At 38.5% G+C, this 23650-nt stretch overlaps 1 protein-coding gene across 1 annotated transcript; it reads left to right on the top strand.

Annotated features, from left to right (window-relative positions):
• The first annotated feature begins 804 nt into the window (after positions 1-804).
• On the top strand, positions 805-23458 carry LOC111320581 (poly [ADP-ribose] polymerase tankyrase-1). The gene is made up of 35 exons (XM_022923240.2): positions 805-1022; positions 1803-1871; positions 3123-3278; positions 4262-4357; positions 4550-4586; positions 5292-5367; positions 5995-6089; positions 6613-6679; positions 6810-6880; positions 7209-7324; positions 8031-8152; positions 8573-8664; positions 8774-8852; positions 8956-9127; positions 9206-9285; positions 9855-10000; positions 10951-11017; positions 11790-11888; positions 12718-12811; positions 12923-12969; positions 13502-13580; positions 13912-14021; positions 14709-14831; positions 15256-15321; positions 15706-15961; positions 16492-16577; positions 16719-16845; positions 16995-17086; positions 17596-17673; positions 18074-18130; positions 18505-18553; positions 19800-19877; positions 20874-20982; positions 21728-21884; positions 22543-23458. The coding sequence occupies exons 1-35, from the start codon at positions 833-835 to the stop codon at positions 22615-22617; spliced, it is 3513 nt and encodes a 1170-aa protein (XP_022778975.2). The 5' UTR covers positions 805-832; the 3' UTR covers positions 22618-23458.
• The last annotated feature ends 192 nt before the right edge of the window (positions 23459-23650 follow it).

Raw genomic sequence — 23650 nt, 5'->3', positions numbered from 1 at the left:
CCTTTCCAGCCAAAATTCACTTAAACAACAATTAGATAAACCCACATGATATTCATATGCATTTTCTCCTTTTAACGTAATACCCACCCAATGATTATAACAATCATTGTCAGTATCTAAGCAAATTTACACCTACCCCTCCCATACCCAATCAGTGTAAGGAGTAGGTAGGGTAGGGTAGGGCAGGAGTTGGTGCACAGTTGCTCAGATACTGACAATGATCCAATTATAACATGGTCTTTGGCTTGGTCTCTTGATGTTCTTACACCTCAGTATCATATTGCATATTATCCTCACTCATCTCTTTACATTTCTTATGGAACTTCCAAGGAGAATTTGTTTGACAATCAAAAGCTTTTTAATTTGGTGAACATGGATTCAGCAGTGGTTGCTGTGGGGAGAAATAAGATGCTAATTGTCACTCTTAGCAGTTAAAAAAGGGGAAACACCATCCATACTGCATTAATTTCTGAAAGCTTGATAGCTTTAGGTTTAAAATTTCAGATTCAAAATGATTTTGACTTGAACCTCTCACAGCTGAAATCAAACACGTCCATAGTAGTGGCTAATTTTTTTGCTTCACAGAGTTAGCAATGGTTGCCCAAAGTGGTACACCATTTGTTTGTGAAAAATTCTACAACCTCTCCTTCAGAGAAGAGGAAAAAGTATACCCTTAAGCTCGTAGTTTTCTGCAGTTTGTATCATACGTTTGAAGAATTTTGAGATTAAATTACTTAAGCTCAAACGTGTCGAGAATACCCATACAAAGACCGGCATCTTTGAACATAGTGACGTCATTTGCGTAATTGTGCTTTGCGGCTGCCAAGCTAATATGGCGACAAGAAAGCCCCTTCACAGCACTCACAGCTTTGATACGGAATCTTGCGAAGGAGGAAGAGAATTGTTCGAGGCTTGTAGAAATGGCGACGTAACAAAAGTTCGAAGAATAGTTAACATTAACTCTAATGTAAATCTCCGTGACACAGCTGGCAGAAAGTCATCTCCGCTGCACTTTGCGGCAGGTAAGCGAATTCGATGAAAACAAACAATTGATGGCGCCCTCGATGTCAAAGAAAATTAGTCGTTTTTTTCGAGTGTAGATGATCCGATCGATTTCTTTTGGTTTGAAACTTTCTGCTCTGTTGTATTTCTGAGAGTTACAAGATGCTTGTGTAATTGTGAATGCAGTAAGGGTATATTCTTTCTATGAAAACTTTCGCAAGCCTTTACCTCGACATTTATCGCTTTCTCTTTATTTTTAAATAGAAGTCGTTTTGTTAAAAGTCCATTTTATCAGTTATGATTTCTCAATTTACGGCGAAAGTTGCATAACGTGTTGGAATAAACCAAACATGACCTGAGGTTTAGCGAAGGTGGCAGAGCGATCAAAATTATTGTCACTGAAAACTCTGTGATATACGGCTGACATTTTACCAAATCCTAAACTGTTTTCGATGGTGATTTGCTTTTGTTCTCTCTCTTCTTACCTTATTTTGGGATGACAGTTTTTCAAACGGAACTTAATTATTTGAAGCATTACTAGCAATTTTTAAAGCCCTTTCATTGTGACTTTTAAAGAACATGAATTTTTACAATACATTTTTCTTCCCCCGCTGAGAGACAGCTCACATGGCAGAATGAATAGAACTCAGAGCGGTATTTTGACAATTTGAGGTGTACGTTTTGAAGAACCTTGCATGAAACCAGTCCTTAAGGAAAACTGTGCTACAGTTTTCGTAATCGCTTACTCAGAAATATTATTTTTCTGCTGTAAAACTAATGCCTTTACTTCCTAACCTCAGGATTTGGAAGAAAAGAGGTTGTGGAATACTTGCTGCAACATGGAGCTGATGTGCATGCAAAAGATGATGGTAGGACCTGTTAACTATTGCAGTTTACACTTTCACACAATTTATCATCTTACCATACCCATATGTACCACACTTTTTTTTCACCTTGAATCACTTCAGTGTTATTGTAGACACATACTGATTAGGGGTCTCCTCACAAAGATAATAGTATTCCAAGATGCTTTTAGAATTTGATTGGGCAGAGCCAGTATGGCGCATGTGAGACATGAGCCATGGCCAGGAGTATAAGCTCTTATAGGCACTGTGGCATAAACAAAGAGGCAAGATACAGGTGTATAAGCAGCCTTGTGCTGCATCACCAAAGAGAGCCTGTTGGCTGGCTTCTGAAAGTATGACTACAAAGTGTGATTTGGCTAGAGTTGCACTATGTAGACTCTAGAAAAAGAGACTTGAGTCAAGGGAAATTCTCTCTCCTTCTAGGATGTGACAAAGTCCTATTTTAAAAATGCTGATGTTGTTGTTCATTTTGCTTTTAGTGCACTCGTGGTCAGTTGTAAATTTCACTTACCTTTTGTTGTGGTTTTACTTAAGTTTTCGAGTAGTATTGATCCTAACAGGGACTCATTTAGTTCTGTTCTAGTGGCCCTTGCAATTAATTAATGACACTATTAAGTTCTTTTTTTTTTCTAAAAAATCATGGATGGCTAAAATCCAGTATCTTATTGTTTGTATTGTGTGACACCCACAGAATAATGAGATATTTATGCATGCACTTGGGTATAGGAAAAAAAACTGAGATGGTTTTTGGTGTCCATTTCAAATTCAGGTGTAGAAAAGGCAACTATCGATCAGTTAAAAATATTGAATCACAACTTACTAACAAGAAATCAAAAGGAAATCAAAATAAAAACAGGCAAACTACCTGAAGCTGGGAGAAAGTTGCCATTGGTTTCAGCTTTGCATCTCACTGAATGGGAGGAGAGTGCAAAGGCAAATTTTAGAGTAAAGTGAAACAACACTAATGCAATTATAGGAAACTTTAAACCCTCCATCGAAATTGTTCGAAACTTATCAATTACTTGAAACTAACATTCCATGTTTGTTCTTAATTTGAACATATTGGTATCAAAATTTACAGTTCAGTATTATGAACTTGTCTTTTCAGTTCATTGGCTCTTTCCTCTTGTGTGGCCATTTGCCTGAATTCTTAGACAGTTATTGATTTTCTTTTCAGTGGGTCAATCAGTTTTCCACCTAAAATCTTGGGTAAATGTAACTTGTTTATTGGCTTGGATCAATTTGGTGTTTCAGGAGGTTTGATACCACTTCATAATGCCTGTTCATTTGGTCATGCGGAGGTGGTGCGATTACTTCTGCGACATGGTGCTGATCCTAATTCAAGAGATAACTGGAATTACACCCCTTTACACGAGGCTGCAGTGAAAGGAAAAGTGGATGTTTGTGTAGGTCAGTAGTACAGCTTGTTGTAAAAAATCACTTTCTTACTGATCCCTTGGTTTTATATGTTGTTTATAAGGATATGGTGAAATATTTATGTGAAATACTCTAGGTCCATGAGAATGTTGATTAGAGGGTATGGAAAACATCATTGTATGATTATATTTCCAACCTTACTTATGCTTAAAATGTGGCTTGAGTTATTGGTAGGCCCTTTGAATCTATTATTGCCTTCTTACAGTTTGTGTTGTTATTAATCAACTATACTGTACCATAGGAGGATAATTTGGTTTATCAACTAAGTTGATAATGTAAATTGGCCATTGTAATGAGTGAAAAGCTGACTGAGGAAGGATTAATGCTGGAAACGTCAGCTTTTTTAAAGTCTTTATGGTTTACCAATTTATATTATCAACTCTGTTGATAAAACTGATCTCGTATCTTGTTATACTCCCCCACTGATGCAGCAGCACAGTTTCTTTAGAAACTTACCCCCTTTTTACACTGTTCCATGGTTTCTTTGATTGTTTACAACTTAGATCTAAGTTTAATTGTTCAAAATTCACACGTAACTTTTCATTCTCCCTTATTTAGTGATTATCAAATACTAGATAAGGCTGAGCAAAATATCCTGATAAGATTGGGAGTAAGTGGATGATTATTTGCCAAAGCTTAAGGCAAATAATTGATCTGCGAGACACTGACAAATCTTAAGGTCTCAGGATAATAGAAATAGATGATCACATAACTGTGTGACTACTGCATTCATACTTCATATTTGTTTTGGGAATCTTTTTCAAACAATCTTGTTTTTGCTTGAAAGAGCATACTCAACTACAAAGGAACAGACTATTATTTGCAACTAAATATAGTTAGATGGTATAATGCTTGAGCAGACCATTATTTCTGGGCAGTTTTTTGCAGGTCACACAAATGAAAAGGAAGAAAAAGTGCATTGAATTATACTGATAATTCTTATATTTGTTGAATAGTTCTTCTGCAACATGGTGCAGACCCTAACATTCGAAATACAGATGGGAAGACAGCGCTAGATGTTGCTGAAGCATCTGCCAGATTAGTTTTGACAGGTATGGGTTAATATATATTTTTTTGCATTATTTTATGTAAATAGCCCAGTGATTGTAGACCCAGTCAACTACCTGGCCTTTTTTATCTTTTAATCATGTAAAACCAAATAATTGTATTACTTGTTTAATTTTTTAATTATTACCAGGGATATCATATAAAGTGTTGTTTTTATGAATTCCTTTGTCTTTCAGGAGAGTATAAGAAGGATGAGTTATTGGAGGCTGCCAGGTATGTGCATACACTGTAACTATCATCTGTGAATTAATAGGAATGGTGAGAGCAACAACAACATGGCAAAGCAGAAGATCTAATGAGCAGAATAATAGCTCAGCACTTGCGTTTTAAAACTGTAGATTTCTTAGCCATCTTCTCTGTGAAATCAGCAACATTTGTGCGGTCTGAGGGCAGAAACCCCAATGCAATTCTGTGAGCTACCATTTAAAACTTAATGCTACTCACATGCATTACTTTCTGAATATTGCTTATTTTATTTTCCCTATTTTCATTTGGCCATGTTATGTAGTTATTATATTTTTTAAATGCAGTAAAATGACCTTTTTAGTAGCTCCATTTTCTACCTTTAAAAGCACACACAACCCACAATTCCTCTATTCGCTCCGACGAAGGGCTAACGCTGGAAACATCAGCTTTTGTAATCGTTACAGTGGCCAATTTACCTTTTCAACTTTGTTGATATATCCAAATTATTTCGTTACTCCCACCGACGTAGCCCCAAACAGTTTCTTCCCAAACTATCAGCCTTTATTTAAAAATTACCTTTAGTGTAATTATCATTTCTGATGGTTTAACATCTTTCCTTTGAAAGTCACCTTGGTTTACATTAACTGCAGTGAACATGCTCTTGATATAGTTATGTTAAAATGTGTCACCTACTCTTATTATAATTTATTTTGCTTTCTGTCTTTTTTGTAGAAGTGGCAATGAAGAGAAGCTCATGTCTCTTCTTACTCCTCTGAATGTGAATTGCCATGCAAGTGATGGAAGGAAGGTTAGGTTAAGCCTGTTTGAAAAGAATATTATGGAAAAATATACAAAAAAATGTACATGGAAAAAGGAAATCTCCACCAATGACCAGTGTTTTGTTTCAGGTACCTCTATACAGCAGGCTACAACAACTATGCTACTTTGTCCTAATTCAATGCTGATCAATTACTTAAAAAAAAAAAAACACTCTGTGATTACCGATACATGCTAAATTATTAGAGATAAATTGATGAATCCAACCATGTTATCACAGCATGAAGTCAATATTATTAAAGGGTATGCTGTATTTGCCATTTTGGCAGTAACAGAGAAGGGAGCAACTATTCTGTGGCCAGGAGGTTGAGGAACCTGTTTGTGGAATGGATGTTGAGCTGGAATGTGGAGGGAAGGGATGGAACAAAAAGTAGTAGTAGAAGTAGCAAAAACCAAATTTCTAGGCAATAACCCCCTGGAAACCACCCCCCCCCCCCACACACACACACACACACCCACACACACACACACACATTGCATTAGTGAAACTCCTACATCAACTTTCAACCCATTCAGTCTTGTTGAATGACATGTTATAGCTTCTCATGGGTGAAAAATCTTGGCAATTGTGTGACTATTGTTCTTTGATTGTTGTCAGTCAACTCCACTCCACTTAGCTGCTGGCTACAACCGAGTCAGAGTAGTTCAGCTTTTGTTACAACACGGAGCAGATGTACATGCCAAGGACAAAGGGTGAGTGAACTTGTACATGTAATTCAAGGTACTTGAAAATTCTGAGAGTCGTATGAATATTTTTCCCTCTCATTTAGTTTTGGATTGAGATGATAAACTATGACAAATTTATGGATTAGAGACATAAATATTTGGTTCAATTTTTTTGAGAATTACTCAAGATATGCAATCTTGAACAACATTTATTAACATTACAGCCTTTTGCCTGAGCCAGTTTAACCCTGATGAATAAGAATAGAGGAAAAGATTACCAACTAAAGAAGAGCTTCTTGATTGTTAAAAAAATTATTCTTGTAAGCACCTTAGGAATTGTTTAGAGAACTCTATGGAAAATGTACATACTGATGTTATGGTGTAACCAGTTAAATTTTGAGACACCTACTCAGGGATAAGGGTTCAGAATGGACAGACTTATTTAATTCAATTATTTTTATCATGAAGCAACATTTACATGATTGTCACTATTTAGAGTATTTATTGCATATTGTTATTGATTATTCCTACATGTTTGTTTTCTTTTTAGTGGTTTGGTTCCATTACACAATGCTTGCTCATATGGACATTATGATGTTACAGAATTACTGATAAAGGTAATTAAACAAGGTTTTTGTTTAAACTTGTTATAACTATAACAGGTTGGTGTCTTATCTTTTGAGAGTTACTCGCTGTGTCTGTTTGAGTCTTACTGTAGGAAGTTTGATATATTTTACTTTTTTATAGCATGGTGCAAGTGTTAATGCCATGGACTTGTGGCAGTTTACTCCTTTACACGAGGCAGCTTCCAAAGCAAGGTAAATTCACTTGATCTAAAATTAGCTAATGGATAGCAATTGACAACCTGTATGGGAATATGTTGAGGTGACTTGCTCTGCTGGTTGGCATCATCAAGCCTAAAAAATTAAGAAAGGGTCCTTTGTCTTTAATTTTTTGCTTGAGACTTTTGAGTAGATCAAGTCCTTCTTTCAATGTTTTCACTTGGTGCAGACATTCAACAAAAAAAAAGTCAACCTTGAAAAGGGGATACCAGAATATGTATATTTTTTAATGCCAAAGAAGATTTTCTTAATAAATGAGTATGTTTTGACCATTCTTGAAGCTTTTTCATCCTTTTCATTTTAGGGTGGAAGTGTGCTCTTTGCTACTAGCTCATGGTGCTGACCCTACATTACTTAACTGTCACTCCAAAGCTGCTGTTGATGCTGCTCCCACAAGGGAACTTCAGGATAAGCTTTCTTGTACGTACAGTTGTACAGTTAAAATGCATACTCCATTCAAGGCTGTTCTTTACTAATGTGTTTTTGCTTGTATCTTAACACCTGATAGCAAGGTTGATGATAACTTTGGAAGTAAAAGGCATATAAGGAGTAGTAGGGAGCTAGGTTATCATACATGCCATGCTGTTTGGTCAGATTATGTGCGAGACTGGGAGATATTTAAGGTGTTTTGTGAAGTCCGCTTAAACCTTTTGAATGTGGATTTAATTTACATGTGTCAAGTAAACATGTTACTGTGAATTATGCATTTACCTAATTCCATTCAAAACTGGGAAATGGCAACAGTACAAATTTCTTTGATTGTATTTCGATACTTACCTAATACAAATTTTTATCAGTATCTCTGGTAAAATGAGGTGGCAGTAGCTGGCTGAAGATGGCACACTAGGCAACATTTTTGGTCAGCTATTAGGTCTTATTGGCAACTCTGTGAGTGGTGTATTTGTGCAGTAAAATTTAAGCTTGTCAATATTTACCTCTTTTGAACAGAGCAGTGACTTTTTTGGCAAAAGCATTTTAGAGTATTTTTCAACTATTCCTTGCTGCACACTAAATCTCCTAACTCCAACCCAAATGAAACTCCTGCCCCTACCAAGACTATTAAACTATAATCTAGCTCTTTCTCCCATTTTAATCATGAAATTTTTATCTTTCCTTCCTCTTTCAGTTGAATTTAAGGGCCATCAGCTGTTGGAAGCAGCCAAGTCATGTGACTGTACAAAACTGAAGAAGCATATCACTCCAGAGATAATTAATTTTCAGCACCCTCTTACTCTTGAGAGTTCTTTGGTAAGCATAATTATGTGCCTTGTTGGTAACAAGCAACTACGGTACATGTTTATAACTACAGTAATGTAAGCTGTCTAATGCCACATTAAAACCAGGAAAACATGTTTAGTTAAACCAGTTTTATGCTATATTTGAAGTCAACAAACATCAGTTTGAGTGGCTTCAAACCAAGAAATCAATTTCAAACTTAGCTTTGGTGTGTACAGGGTACATATATATCCCCTAGTAGGACAGAGTAGAAACATGTCCCCCTACACTTCTCTTTGGAGGTCATTGATGCTATGCCCTTCAATAACCCAAATTTTTAGAATTAAATAGTAATCTATTATTAATTTGACTGTGTAACATGAGATACGGTATGCATTCACCTACATGTTGTAAAAAATGTTCAACAAGAATATATCTGCTTTTTTCTTTTAGCACCTTGCAGTTGGTTCTGTTTGTCCAAAACGGAAAGCTGCTATTGAATTGCTGTTGAAGAAAGGAGCTGACACAGGCTTACAAAACAAAGAGTGAGAATCAAACAAATTAGTTCTTCTCCTTTTGAGTTTCTCAGTTATCTTGATGCCTCAGTTTGAGGTGGAAAACGAATATTGTTGATGATTTTTTTTCTCTTTTAAGCTCCTTGACACCCCTTCACATTGCCTCAGAAAAATCCCATCTTGATGCAGTAGAACTATTGATGAAAAGTGGTGCCAAGGTAAGGGTTGTAAGTGTTCTATAAGGGAAATCAGTGAGAACTGACATGCTGCAAATGGGCTACAACTGGTTTACTAAACATTTGAAATTGGGTTTTGACACAGGTCAATGCAGTTGATGCCTTAGGAGAGACTCCTTTACATAGAGCTGCAGCAGCTGGGCAGATTTCAGCTTGCCGAGTCTTACTTACACATGGTGCAGACATAGGATTGCGGTCATTTCAAGGCCATACTGCTGCGGAAGTTGCCTCTGAACCTGTTCAAAAAATTCTACAAGGTAAAAGAAATCGTATTTTATTGCCTTTTTTAGGTGTTATCTTCTGGGAATACTGAATTTAAGGATTCTCTCTTTCAGAGGATCCACCCTCTACTGGTTCAGATGTGGAGAAGCAATTACTTGAGGCTGCAAGATCAGGTGACATGGAACTTGTTAAGGTAAAAGCAATATTATTGTATTTCTTTTTTGTTTATTTTCATGAGAATAATACCCTGTGCAACCCCTAGAATGTTCAATTATGTATGATAGGACTAACCTAGGCACATTTTTTTGTTTTTCAACTAAGTTTACTTAAGCTATAGAGGTAGTCCATAGAGAGAGCTATGCAGGAGAAAAGGTAGAAAAAAGAAAAAAAAATGGTGTCCTGCAAATGTTCGTACTTTACTGCACCTAGACACACCACATGCATTCTTTTTTCATGTTCCTCTTCTCTTGCATTACTTACATTTCATGCTTGCCTCAACATTGCTTCCCCCTGCCTAAAAACACAAAAAAATCAAGCCTGTTTAACAGGCCACAGTACATGTAAGACATGGGTAAATTGAAAAGAAAGATACTGCTCTGTTTTAACTAAAAGTTCAGCTTGTTACTCATTTTCAGATGCAGATACAGTCTTTGCAACTGTATTTGTGTCGTTAGTTGCCAGTAACCTGCCTGATGTGAACATTTTTTTCATAATGTCTATCGATGATCACAATACCTTAACTTGATGCTGCCTTTCTTTTAGAAACTCTGCACTACCCAAACAGTAAACTGTAGAGATCTTGAAGGACGTCACAGCACTCCTCTCCACTTTGCTGCTGGTTACAATAGAGTGGCAGTAGTGGAGTATCTACTTCAGAATGGAGCAGATGTTCATGCTAAAGACAAAGGGTAACAAATTTCATAAAACATTTTCATTTAAATAGTTACTCTGGTGATTTTAGAGGTACATCTGCTCTAATACATACATACTTTATTTATTCCAGAAGCAAACTATATATACTATTAAAAACTAAAAGAAAGATGCTTCTAGAAAAGGAAGTTAAGAGGTTATCCCTATGTGAAAACTCCCTCGGAGAAAAAAAGAAAAAAGTACAATAAATCAAGATCTTAATCAAATATTTTAATACAATTTGAGCTTGGATTTAAAATGCTGAAATCTATCAGCTTCTACTATGTCCCCCAGTAAATCATTCCATAATTTGACAATCCTAACAAAAAAGGAATGTTTCTAACAATTAAGTCTTGCTGGTTGGACATAAGACTTGTACTGACGATTTGCTCTCACAGAGCAAGTTGTGGGGTTTTCAAAAGGGTTTCAAATGGTTTCAAAGGGTTTCAAAAGGTTTTCAAATTTTAAATGGTAAAAACCATTTAAAACCTAACTGGTTGAGTGTCATGTCATATCATGCTGTAATCACTATGTGCAAGGGGATTCAAACTCTAAACCACTATAGTTATTTACAAAATGGCTATGGTACAAACTTTTGTTATTTCTGAAAAAGTAAATGAAAGGAAATAAAAGCTTTCCCTATGATCAGCTCATTAATTTTGTGACAAAAGTCATTTTTCTCAAGCTCGCGATGATTGTTGATCAACCTCAACTTTTTTGGGGGATTATTCCACAAAAGTCCTTTTATACTTTTATACTAAATACTTGTTGATTGGGTTTGGATTTTTTTTCTAGATAAAGCCATGAATTTCTCAACCCCCACTTCACCCCCATCTATTTTGGTTGACAAAATTACTAGACAGGAAGTGTGGGCATAAAGTGTGACATGAAGTGCAGCACAAACTTGCTTTTTCTCACCCTACATTTTGTCATACTTTTTTTTTTCCAGAGGGCTGGTACCACTGCATAATGCTTGTTCTTACGGCCATTATGAAGTTGCTGAATTACTTGTGAAGGTAATGTAGGGTCGCCTACCTTGTGGAAACAAACTCAGCAATAGTGACCATGTAGTCGTTTCCTTTTTTTTAGGTCAGGTTTCCCAGAAATGCAATCAGGGTTATGGAAAATTAAACCCTTTAACCCCCAAGATTGACTGGCTTTTAATTTCTCCTTACAGTATCACCCTTGAATCAATTTTAAGGGTCATGAATACAAAGGAAATGATCAACAATTCCATAAGCTCCTTATTGTCAATCATATTCTCCTAGACAGGATCATAGGAAACGTAAAGAGAACAGTGTGGGGAATATCAATACTTATGTTAAGGTCAGGGTTCCTGCACTCCTGGAAAGTCCTTGAATTGGGTTCCTGAAAAAGTGCAAGAACCCTGTAAGGTGTAAAGGGTTAATGTGCATGATAGGAGCAATTAGGATAAATCTACCTGTGTTCCATCACACATGCTGCAATCTGATTGGCTACAGCACTTGCTATCTATTCTGTGTGCAATACTGAGGAAAGTGAGTAGCCTCACCATGAGTTGTTTTGAAAAAGTAAGTTTACAACGTGATCCTGTCTTGTCGTCAGGTTTTGAATGACTAGTAGATTTAGGCTAAAACCATCAGGTTATTTGCCCTCTGATTTGTTTGCATGATAGATTCAAGCTTGGCCCTCATCAACTATCACGTGTTAGAAATCTGGAGCTCATTATCAAATAGTTAAATGTTAATTTACATACTTAAAAATTGAAATGGGTTTTTTAAATTTTTCTTTTTGTCTCATTTTTTGTAGCATGGTGCTGTTGTCAATGTGGCTGACCTCTGGAAATTCACTCCACTTCATGAAGCTTCCGCTAAAGGAAAATTTGAAATCTGCCGGCTTTTGCTGAAGGTAAATTGTGTGAATGCTTTCTAAGTGTTTTTTCAATTTTGTTGCTTGGAAGAGAGATAAGCAGTTATAACCAATGCCTCTATAAGGTGAATTTTCTTTTGTAGCTGTACAAGGAAGATTGACGTAGTGTGTTGGCCAAAATTTTATGTAAACTTTCTGTGTTTGAAAGGGGGATGTCGTAATATTATACTCGCATTCCATAACACACACAGTCATTTTTACATTTTAGAGAAACCAAAATATATTACTGAGCAGTGGGTAGGTGCCGGGGGAAGGTCTGAGGTAGCTGGACCCCAACCACTATAATATCCGTGGGTCCTTTTACGACCCAAAGTTCTTGCAATGACAAGATCGCATATTACTTCTCCATACTGACATGTATGTTAGTGTAACTGTGAGTGAAGGGTGAAGGGGGTGGCCGGCCTGGATTGGTCGATTTTGAATCCCATAAAAACATTCGTAGATCCACTCCTGCCCTGATAATGTAGAATAATACCCACATAGAAATAAAAATCACGATTAAAAAAAACATTGTCAAGGACTAAAACCGACTGCTCTTAAACCCTTTAACTCCCAGAAGTGATTAACCTGTAACTTCTCCCTATAATATCCATACATGATCCAGCAAACAGTTAATGAGAATACTCAAACTTATCAGGTTGAAGTTGTTACCTTGATTGAACGCCAAAGTCTCGTGATCAATCTACAAGGAAATGTGTAGCAGCCAGAGGGGAGAATTAAAAATCAAATCTCGGGAGTTAAAGGGGTAAAGTAATGGCTTAAAGTTTGCAAACCATGACGTGGCTTCTTTGTGTTCTGATTTATTCAGCATGGAGCTGATCCTCTGAAGAAAACTCGCGATGGTCAAACTCCCTTGGATCTGGTGAAAGAAGGAGACACTGATGTAGCAGACTTACTGAGAGGTGAAATTCTTTAACTTTCACAGCAGTGTTTAGATAAAATGGTGTACTTCTATTTTGTTCAATCAGAACTCAAGTATGAAATGTGAGACTGTCTTACTTCTTTTGTGGCAGGTGACGCGGCTTTACTTGATGCAGCAAAAAAAGGAAACTTGACAAGGGTAATTATTCCAGTCTTTAAAAGAGAGCAATTTTCAATTGAGTGGCAAAACTTCTCAAGGATTTGATTTTACCTTACTATTGTCTTTTGTTGGTCCAGAAAACTCGTGCTATACTCTCAACCAATCAAATGTAAAACTAAAAACAATTGTGTCTTGATCATTCGTGTTTTCCCGCGCTTCAAGCAGTTCGCTTGTTTTGACTTCGAGTTCTCATTGGCTCATTCTCTGTGGCTGGTCCAGAAAACTCGCGCCATCCTCTCAACCAATCAGATGTAAAACTGAAAACAATCGCACCTTGATCACTCGTGTTTTCCTGTGGTTTAAGTAGTTTGCTTGTTTCGACTTTGAGTTTTCATTGGCTAATGGTAATGTAAACTTTTATTCTGATTAGTCGCCGGGATTACTTTGGTTTTGGTTTTTCGACCGTCAGTCGAAAACCGCTCCATGACAACGTAACGCTGTTTGTATTGTAGGGCTCTTAGGTCGAAGGTGTAGTCCTGGCCGTGAATAACAATGTCAGTGTTTTTCCTAGGTCATGAAACTGTCCACGCCGGAAAACATCAACTGTAGAGATACTCAAGGACGCAACTCCACTCCCCTGCATCTTGCCGGTACACAAGTGCATTTTGTTTGATTAATGTAGTTGAACAAGCTCGTTTACTTTGATTAATGTAGTTGAACAAGCTCGTTTTCTTTGATTTGATTAGGGACAAGATTGAAAACTTTTCCTTGTAAACGCGTACACTGTTCTAGAAACTAAAAGTCTTTGTCCATAATACTTGTTTAGCTGTTGTTGTTATTGTTGTTGTTTTGTTACAGTGAAATATGATTAAAGCCATGTCAAAAATATTGCATGTTGATTTCACATAATATCCAATGAGGACGTCTATTTTTGTCTCTGGTACATTGTTAATTTTTTTTTTCGTCCTTTGTCTTTCGCAGCTGGTTACAATCATTTTGAAGTAGCTGAGTATCTGTTGGAGAAGGGGGCTGATGTGAATGCACAGGATAAGGGAGGATTGATTCCATTACACAATGCTTCTTCTTATGGGGTAAGTTCACTTCTATGGTGTTCCTTAAGGTGGAGCTAGTTGGGCTTGTCCCAGTCTTTGTAGGAATTACGCGATTTGACGTATTGCGTCTCTTCCTAAATAGAATGCTATTTCGTTGTAGATTATCCCACCCACCCCACCCTTAACACGTTTCCCCGATAGTTGACTTGTGTCCATTTTTTCTCCTGAATGTATAAAAGTGCTATGGGAGAAAAGCTTTTTTGCCCACGAGCGCCTGAAAGTAACAAAGCTGGACCTCTCGTTCTGCAATACAGCAGTGCAGTCATTCTGCCACTGTCTCTCCCACGTTTTAGTGATATCGGTTAGGTTTATTGTTGATGACTTGCATTACGATAGTGTCGTAAAACCAAACCAAAGTAATCACAACATCCAACCAGAATAGAGCAAGGTATCACAAAGAGCCAATGAGAACTCAAGGTAAAAGGAAGCAGGAGTGCGGGACTAAGTCGCAATTCGTTTAGCTTTGAATCTGATAGCTTGAGAAACTGGAGCGAGTTTTCGGGATCAATCACAAAGCGAAGTAAAATAAATTCATGGCAATCTTGGATTCTTTTGGACACTCTATCGTAAAATGATCTAGACCTAATTAGCTCCTGTACACAGCGATTTCAACCATTTTTGACAGTGAGTCTTCTCACTAACTTACTTGCTCGATGTTTATTTCAGCATGTGGATATTGCGTCTCTGTTAATAAAACATAACACAGATGTAAACGCCACTGACCGTTGGCTCTTTACTCCGTTACACGAAGCTGCTCAGAAGGGAAGAACTCAGCTGTGTGCATTACTGGTACGTCTGATAATTTAGATATATCAAGGATTTTAGGACCCTTTCGATTGTCGATGAACCAAACCCTAGGAAGTGACATCGGCTAATCAAACGAGGAGAATCTTACAGGGAGCTACCGCCGGTAATTAAAACCCAGATGAAATGCGTCATCATCGCAGGAATTCGCGTGTGACCAAGGGTCGATCGGTTTTTCTTTTGCTCATGATTGGGTTTGTGGATAGCTAGAGTTTTGTTGACCAGTCTCTGCAGTTTGCATGGAGACAACCACAATAATCCCAGGTTACCTGCGACAACGGACTGAAAATTGTTCTATGTTCTTTATGTACAAATTAATTGAAGTAGGGTTGGGTTCCCAATCCGTGCTTAATTGCACGGAGAAATTAAGATTTTATCTTCAAATTGTTGTACTTTTCCATTTTCCTAGTTGGCTCACGGTGCAGATCCCACTATGAAAAATCAGGAAGCACAGACAGCTCTGGATCTTGCCACTGTAAGGAGCTCTAAACTAATTTATTAATTTAGTTTACAAACGCACCAGCCACAAGGCTACAGTCTCACTCAGTTCTTTTCTTTTTGTTGTTGGAACATTAGGTGCTACTGGACGGTTTAGGCATCGTGAACTTTTGAAGTTCAAGGTTGTGATTTTCAGTCCATCATACTCTCCTCAAACTCTTCTTGGGCCTCTTTTTTTGCTTTTGTTTTGTTATTGTTATTATTATTGCTAAACTTATAGCCCGGAGCTTCCTTTTTGTTGAAGACGATTTTCCTCTTGGTTTAAAAGTTACCGAAATATCGTCAAGTTTCCCATCTAATGAGTGTCAATGCCGAATGCCATGAATAACCTTTTCTAACGTATCTAACTCTTTTATGACAGGCTGAAGATGTAAAGTGTCTGTTGAGTGACGCCATGATGGTCCATATAGCTACCAGTCCCCCGAGTACCCCGGCCCCTGCCACACCCTCTAGCAGCAATGCGTCTCCTTCATCCAACACCAGCAACACCTCGCCACTGTCGCAGGCCAATGCTAGCTTACTGGCCAATAGTCCAGCGGGCTCAGGAGATGGAGCCGTCAAAAAGAGATCCATAGCTGAAGCTCAGGGATGTGGAGAGACACGGATTATGGTACCAGGTAATTGTGTCTTCTCGTTTAAAATGCTTTTATAAGTCCTTTGCTAATACAAATTCAAAAGTTGCTTTTAGTGGCCTTTTATCCAGAAGGGTATACTACATAAAAGGTCGCTAAAAGCTGACAAGAAAGCGTTCTTTATTTTAGCACATGAAAAAAAAAGTTTCGACTCCATATTTGACTGAAAGCGGAACTGATAACATTTTAGCAGGCTTTTCACTTTCCACGTTCGACGAGAGTAGAAAGTCCTTGTACCATTCTCTCCTTGATCCGGTTTTTCTGGGAACGTGATAGAAAACGAAGGGAGGGGGCATGTGAAGAGGGATACTTTTAGAGGAAGACCCTTTTTAGCGATGTTATCATCTAAAGGGCAAGGCTGGGGGGGGGGGGGGACTTCTAACCGGCATAAAATTTTGGAAGGGTGGGCTTTTATGTAACAATTGATGTGATATTCTAACGATTAGAAACCGCTGCCTCGATTGCCTTGCTGGACTTCATAATTTGGTGATGATTTGCACATGTCTTTTTTGAAGGTCATCCTGGTTTGGATCTTGATGTTGGTGACTTCCTAGATAGCTTGCAACTAAATAATCTGAAGGATATATTTGAAAAGGAACAGGTTAGGAACTTGAAAAAAATCTTTGAATACGAAACTGTGCGTTGTAAGAACTTTCTTCTTTTTGTAAGTCCTGAGTTTGAAATGCTGTAATGTCCTTTTTTGTTTTTTTGTTTTTTTTTTGTTTTTTTTTGTGGTACCCAGATTTCCTGGGATGTGCTGGTTGACATGGGCCACGAGGAGCTGAAAGAGATAGGTATCCATGCATTTGGGCACAGGCACAAAATCCTGAAGGCAGTAAAGGAGAAACTGTCTGGACTACCGGAACTTGGTGAGTTTTGTCATGCTGCTCATGATGTAAAGACACAAGACTATGTAGGAGATTGTGATGTTTTTGTGACTGAGATAAACGAGAAGTTCACCAGTGTTTCATGGCTCGTAGTGGTTTAGGTGTTAGCATAATGTTTTATTTTGTTTTAGGTGGAGGTCCCTTCACTTATTCCAACCAACAGGGAACTGTTTTTTACGACTTGTCAGTGGATGATAAAGACTACGTATCAGTAGCGGAAGAGGTATTAATGTGTTTCTTTCTAGATGAAAACAAAAAAGAATTTTATGGCTGCAACCAGCAAAGAGTTGTTCGAGTGCGCGCACTCGATTCTCGAGGTTCTCTAGCCGTTATGTTTTGGGGTCGTGTTTATTTGACTATTTCGCTCCGACGAAGGGCTAACGCTCGAAACGTCAGCTTTTGTAATCGTTACGGTGGCCAGTTTACCATTTCAACTTTGTTGATAGATCCAAATTATTTCGTTACTCCCACCGACGCAGCCCCAAACAGTTTTTTTCGAAACTATCAGCCTTTATTTATTTGACTACTATCACCTAATATTTAGCACCTCGATGTAGCTATAGATCACTAACGCTTAACCAGTTAGGTTTAGTGATGAGACCCCCTCCCACTCCCCCCCCCCCAGAAAAAAAGGATTAAGTCACCTATGAATGTAGGAGAGAGGGGAGGGGTGCTCTCACTAGTATTCCATTCCTACTCTCGCGAGTATGTCTGACTTTTTTCTGCGTACAGATGCAGAGCACTGTAGTAAAACACAAGAAAGATGGTGGACAATCCGGAGGGGTCTTTGATTCTTATCACATTTTAAGGGTAAGTTTGACCGTAGCAGGTTAGCCTGTGGGATGTTGCTTGACCTAAGACTGTGAGACTTGAAAGAGTTACCGCTTACGAGTTAGCATACCAATGAAAAACATTTTCATCAATTGTAAGGTAAATTTGTGTTTGTTGACTTCGGGATCCAAACAGTTTTCACAATAGCTATGAACATACTTGACCCCTGTGGAAATCCTGTTTATGCCCGCTGTTCTTCTTATAAATATTTTTCATACTTAAACGGTGTAACCTGTGGACAGTTTTTTTTTATTCTAGGCCGCATAAGAGGGAAGCATGGATGCATAAACATTCGCCCACATTTGCCCTGCGTCAAACAATAATTGTTTTTTTCCTCTTGCAATTACCCACACATACGTATGATGTCTTTCTTTTTCAGATTCAAAGGGTTATAAACAAGCGTCTCTGGGATAAGTATATATACAGAAGGAGAGAGGTGAGAGCCTTTTGAGTGAAAACCAAGAGCTGATAAGTAATTTTCCTTTCCAGCTACAGTGGAACCTCGATGTGACGAAGTGCCGAGGGACTGGGGAAATTGGTTTGTTATATCGAGGGTTCGTTATATCGAGGTTCTATGGCATACATTTTACTGTAACTTAAGCCTGGCTGAAACTAAAGTATCTTCGTTATACCGAGGACTTCGTTATACAGAGGTTCGTTAAATCGAGGTTCCACCGTAGTTGATTTTAGTTAGGAGAAGTTACATGATTCTTTTTATTCGCCTTTGGTGAGGTTTTCATTTCTCCATGTTCTTCACGAAATAATGAGTGCTGAAAATTTTGGATCATACTGCATCATCTTCTTTCACAGGTTGCAGAAGCTAACCACAATCACAGCAACGAGAGGATGCTTTTTCACGGTATATGCTTGAATTAGTTTCAGCGTAACGGTGTGAAGTAACAAACAGTGACCTGCGTTTAAGTTCATAACCATGCTTAGTTACGAAAAAAAAACAAAACAAAAAACACACCAATAACAGCAAACCAGGGTGCTTTAAGGTCGGCACACACGAGGGGACTAGTCCCTGCGACTAGTCCGTGCGACTAGTCCCGGCGACAAGTCTTTGAAGGGTTTACACGAGGGGACTGGTAGCAGGGACTAGTCCCTTAAGGTGTTCACACGAGGGCACTCAATTGCACAAGAACATAGGAAAATTAAGAGGCAAAAGATGTTTCTTAGTCTGGGGCGTTACACGAAAATAATGAAAATTTGGCAACTTTTCATTGTAGCACTCTTAAACATCAACGCAAATGAACTACACTTACTCAGTCGAATTATTCATGTTTTTACGTTCCGCTTTTTTATTTATTTATTTATTTATTTTTAACAGACACAGAGTCAAATAGGGTAAAAATTCCATCAAAACGGCTCCAAGACATCTGTATATGTTTACAAAACTAGAAATAGTTTTTTATTCTTCAGTTGTAGAAATTTAGAATTCAGGGAAAATTCATAGAGACTGCAATGTTTACAAATACCGGAAGTCACGCATCATACTGACCCGTGATTGGCTTATTTACCGTTTAGTCGCAGGGACTGGTCGCACAAACAGTTCACACGAGGGGACAAACATTTGTTTCATGCGACAAGTCCCTGCGACTGGTCGCACGAATTCAAACAAGTTTGAATTCGTACGACCAGTCGCAGGGACCAAATTTTGGTCCCTGCGACCACAGAAATGTGTAGTTCACACGAAGGGACTAGTCGCGTGAAACTGGTCGCTGGGACTAGTCGCAGGGACTAGTCCCTTCGTGTGTGCCGACCTTTAAGTAGCGACACGTTAACTTTCGACCTCGTCGCCTGAGACAGACTGGAAGAATAGCAGTCATCACGATCGATACAATTGATAGAATGACTCTATATTATCTATAACAGCTCTGAAACTCTGTCAATATCGTGAATAAAATGAAGGAGATCTCGCTATATGTGGGTTAAGTGTACTCTTTCTGCATTTCGTCTGTGAACGAAACTAGAAATGTCCGTGCGATACTGAGTGTCCATTCCGCCCAACCACTCTGTTTTCGATAGTCCATGAATCATTTCGAACGAATTAAGGTGAATGGTTATCTTCGAAGAATAATCTCAGGGTTTGTCTTTGAACTCAGGGTCGGCATTCATACACGCTATTCTGCAGAAAGGATTTGACGAACGTCATGCTTATATCGGAGGCATGTTTGGCGCTGGTAAGTTTTTCTTAGTTTAGCCACGTCTGGCTCCGTTTAATTAACTGTGAACTGTAAATGAAGGGAGCATTTGATTAAAATAGTCCTCCGCTTTTGAAGGGTCCAGCAAACATTGGTTCCTTGAGATATTTAACAACTATTCACTGAAGGATAGGTGGCTATTGCTTGATATTTACCTTGCCGCTTCGCGGCGCGCAAAAAACATCGTCAGCTAACCACCGATGCTGAGGTGAATAGTTGTTTTAGTTTATGTTAAAACAGTGAGATAATATAGTACAAAAGATCATTTTAACTCATTTATTCCAGCACTGTTTGCATTATGTAGGAACGCAAATCCCGCGCAAGTTGCTCGGAGGTGAAAAGCAAAGGATATAGCCAATCACAGCGTGCTTTGAACGCTCTCCACTGTTTTAGTATACACCAATGACGTTTATTCTGATTGCCTTTGGTGATTACGTTGGTTCTGGTTATGTTACACTAATTTGGAAGGCGATCTAAACCAATCAGAGGCAGTGTGGCCGAGTGGTCAGCGTGTTGGACTCGTAATCCGCCGCTCCCGGGTTCGAGTCCCGCCTTGACCACTACTTGGATTTGTTTCACGGTAGCTCCGAGTTCAAATCCTCAGTCATGCTTGTATAGCCAACTGGTTTGCCTTCGGCCAGTTGGGATTCTTAATAATGTTATGTTGAATACAAGTTATTTGTTTCAGTTGTTTGCGTGGACCACAATGAGAGTTACTGATTCTACCAGTAATTGTGTAATCCAGTAAAGTCATTATTTATCTGTTTATTATTTGTCAGAGGTCTTTCTTTTGTGACGCGCACACAATACCACAACATGTCATTTTCTGCATCTGTCATCTGATTGGCTCGTTTGAAATATTGTCATTATCAGGACTGGATCGATGAGTTCTTAAACTAAGTAAACTTACACTAGACCTTTTACTTAAGGTTGGTGATGTATCTTTTTTTTCCCTACCATTCTCTTTCTGCGTAGGTATTTACTTCGCGGAAAATTCTTCCAAAAGCAACCAGTATGTATATGGTATCGGCGGCGGATCAGGCTGTGCTCTGCACAAGGACAAATCTTGTTACTTGTGCGAAAGGTAACAACGAACAGCGTGTCTTTCTCACTGATCTTTAGAGAAGTTAACAGCGTTGAATACGTATGTGTTGTTTTGGAACAATCGATTGTTTGTATGTTCATTTTGGTTGAAATTTCGTATGAGGGAAAATTTGAGTGCTTACGTTTACGAGCTTTGTCGTTCAATACTTTACGAACGGACGCCACGTTCTCGTCCTTGGGTTATGTTTTCAGCTTGTTATTGGGACAGAAAACCGTTTATGTGATCGAAGGTCATTCTTATTAGGACCGTTTTAACTTAACAGTTACGATATTTTGAGTCGTGCACAATTTCCCTCAGCAGGAGGGTGTCCACAAAATATAGTTTGATATGTTTAATAAACACACAACATGAAAGGAATTAGCTAAGAGGGAACGAGGGTGATCAAAAGTGGAGACGACTGACAAAGAATGGAAATGGAAATCTCGACAGCCATCCCTTAACCCTTTACACCCTAACATCAGTTTGTAAGTTCTCCGTACTGTTCTCTATACGTTACCTTTGGTACTTTCAAGAAGAATTTGCTTAATAATCAAGGGTTTCTTGACCTCGCGATCATTTCCTTTATTCTCAGGACCAGACTATTTGATTCAGGGGTGATACTCTTAGGCGAAATAAGACGGTTATCACTCTTCGGGGGTTTAGGGTTGAAGCATCGTCCAGCCGTTGGCACGAGGAGATACAACGTTGACTCGTGTGATCTTTTTATATGCATCTTATTCTTCAGGCAATTGCTTCTATGTCGCGTGGCTCTTGGTAAGCCATTTTACCAATTTTCTGCTGTCAAGATGGCGCATGCGCCTCCAGGGCATCACTCAGTGATCGGTCGTCCGAGCTCAGAGGGACTCTCGTTCGCAGAATATGTTGTGTACAGAGGAGAACAGGTACAACAGCATTGCTTGCACGATCCATTTCCGTTAGTAAATCGTAATAGTTCATCTGGAAAACACCAACATATCTAACCACCGGTGGTGGAGCAGGAGGTCAGGGTGTGTATGTCCCTCTTCCTCCCCCCCCCCCTTCCCCATTTACGAAATGTTTTGGAGGAGCTGCTTTCTTCCCCTTCCTCTCCTCCACACTGCTTTGGTGCCAAGATTATCACAAGCGCAATATAAAATTGGTTTGAGAGCTCATCATCATCTTGTCACAAATATCTCCGTCCGGATCTTGCTTAGCTAAGTAATATGCTGCAGAACGTATATTTTGAACAACTCCAGCCATTGTGCCTGTGTGCATTAGCAAACTACATCTTGGTGTACGGTGAGCCTCCCCTCCCCCCCTCTTTCCTCATTTAAACACTGCGTTGTCTCTTTGATATGCAGGTTTGGGTCGTGCTACTCATATAATGTTGTTTCTTCCAAAGTCTTCAATGTGCAAGTTTAAGTTGTTTACGACGCCAGATCGTAACTTTTTGTGTGGTTAAGAGACCTTTAAAGAATCAGCAGGATTCGTAGCGGCGAAGTGGAATTAGATTTCTGAAGTATTTTGGCTAACGGTAGCACTGCGCGACTAACAAAATGTTTGTTATCGTTGTCTCTGCAGGCTTATCCCGAGTACCTGATCACTTATAGGATCGTGAAATCTTCGGATGCGGAAGGAGGCAGTTCCCCAGAATGAATTCATTCTGTGAATAATTCCCCCAATCTTACATTGAACTGGGAATATTCTAACAGCTATTGTAGGAGATGAAGACGAGAACGTTGGCTGTTCGCTTTAGAGTTGCCTTACACCCGAAGAATATGTCCAATGTGATTTAATCAAAATCATCTGTTCATCAGAAATTTCTAATTTTTTTGACATAAAGACGAGCGACAAGATATTGAAGACGTCGCTCAGTGCGTTTTTTTAAATAACATCAGTTTTTGGACAATGTATTCGCGATGTAATGGCAGGCTGTTGTGTATCGGCGTTTTGAATATCGATCCTTAGTTCTTTCAGTGAGGAACCCTTTGAAATTTTCACATCTAACCCTCCCCACCTCCCATATCTCATCACTAATTTAGGTCTCTCATGATGTTTGTTTGGAGGATTTATTATTTTATTAACTAACAATCCCTTAGACTACCGTATTATTACTTTTTTCATTATCATCACATGTCTGCGTGATATTGTATTGATATTGCTTGGAGAAATTCTGCCTTGGTCGCTCATGGGAGTCAAAGCGTCAAAGGACATGAGCGAACTGCGTGATTTTGCGCTTTGTGAGAGTCCGATCTGCAGTCGGAATTTGCAAAACGCTTTACACTAAAGGAACTTTGTGAACAATGAAAAGTTTATCAGTACATAATGAACAATTACAAGCGGCACTGAGTTCTTCCAACTGTTGTAAATATACTTACTAGTTAATATACAATTGTAGGAATAGTAACAATGACTAAGAAATATTGTAAATATTCAAAATATATTCATAAAATAGCGTATTTCTTTTGGGTGCTTTAAGTAAAAGGTTACCAGTTTGTTTTTGTTGTAGCATGCTGTATTACTTGCCAAGAAACTGCCGCGCCAGATTCGGAAAACTCCACCATTGTGACTTGGTTCAACGTGTTTTTCCTCATTTGAGGCCAGATACGACCAGATTATTCGACAAAACGAAACAACGTCCAGATTTCACTGATGAATCGAAACTGATTAATCTCGTCATTTGAGTCTT

Source organism: Stylophora pistillata, chromosome 1 (assembly GCF_964205215.1).
Source record: "Stylophora pistillata chromosome 1, jaStyPist1.2, whole genome shotgun sequence".
In the NCBI taxonomy this organism is placed as follows: Eukaryota; Metazoa; Cnidaria; class Anthozoa; order Scleractinia; family Pocilloporidae; genus Stylophora; species Stylophora pistillata.
The sequence above is the reverse complement of the archived record's forward strand: the minus strand, read 5'-3'. Positions and strand labels throughout refer to the sequence as shown.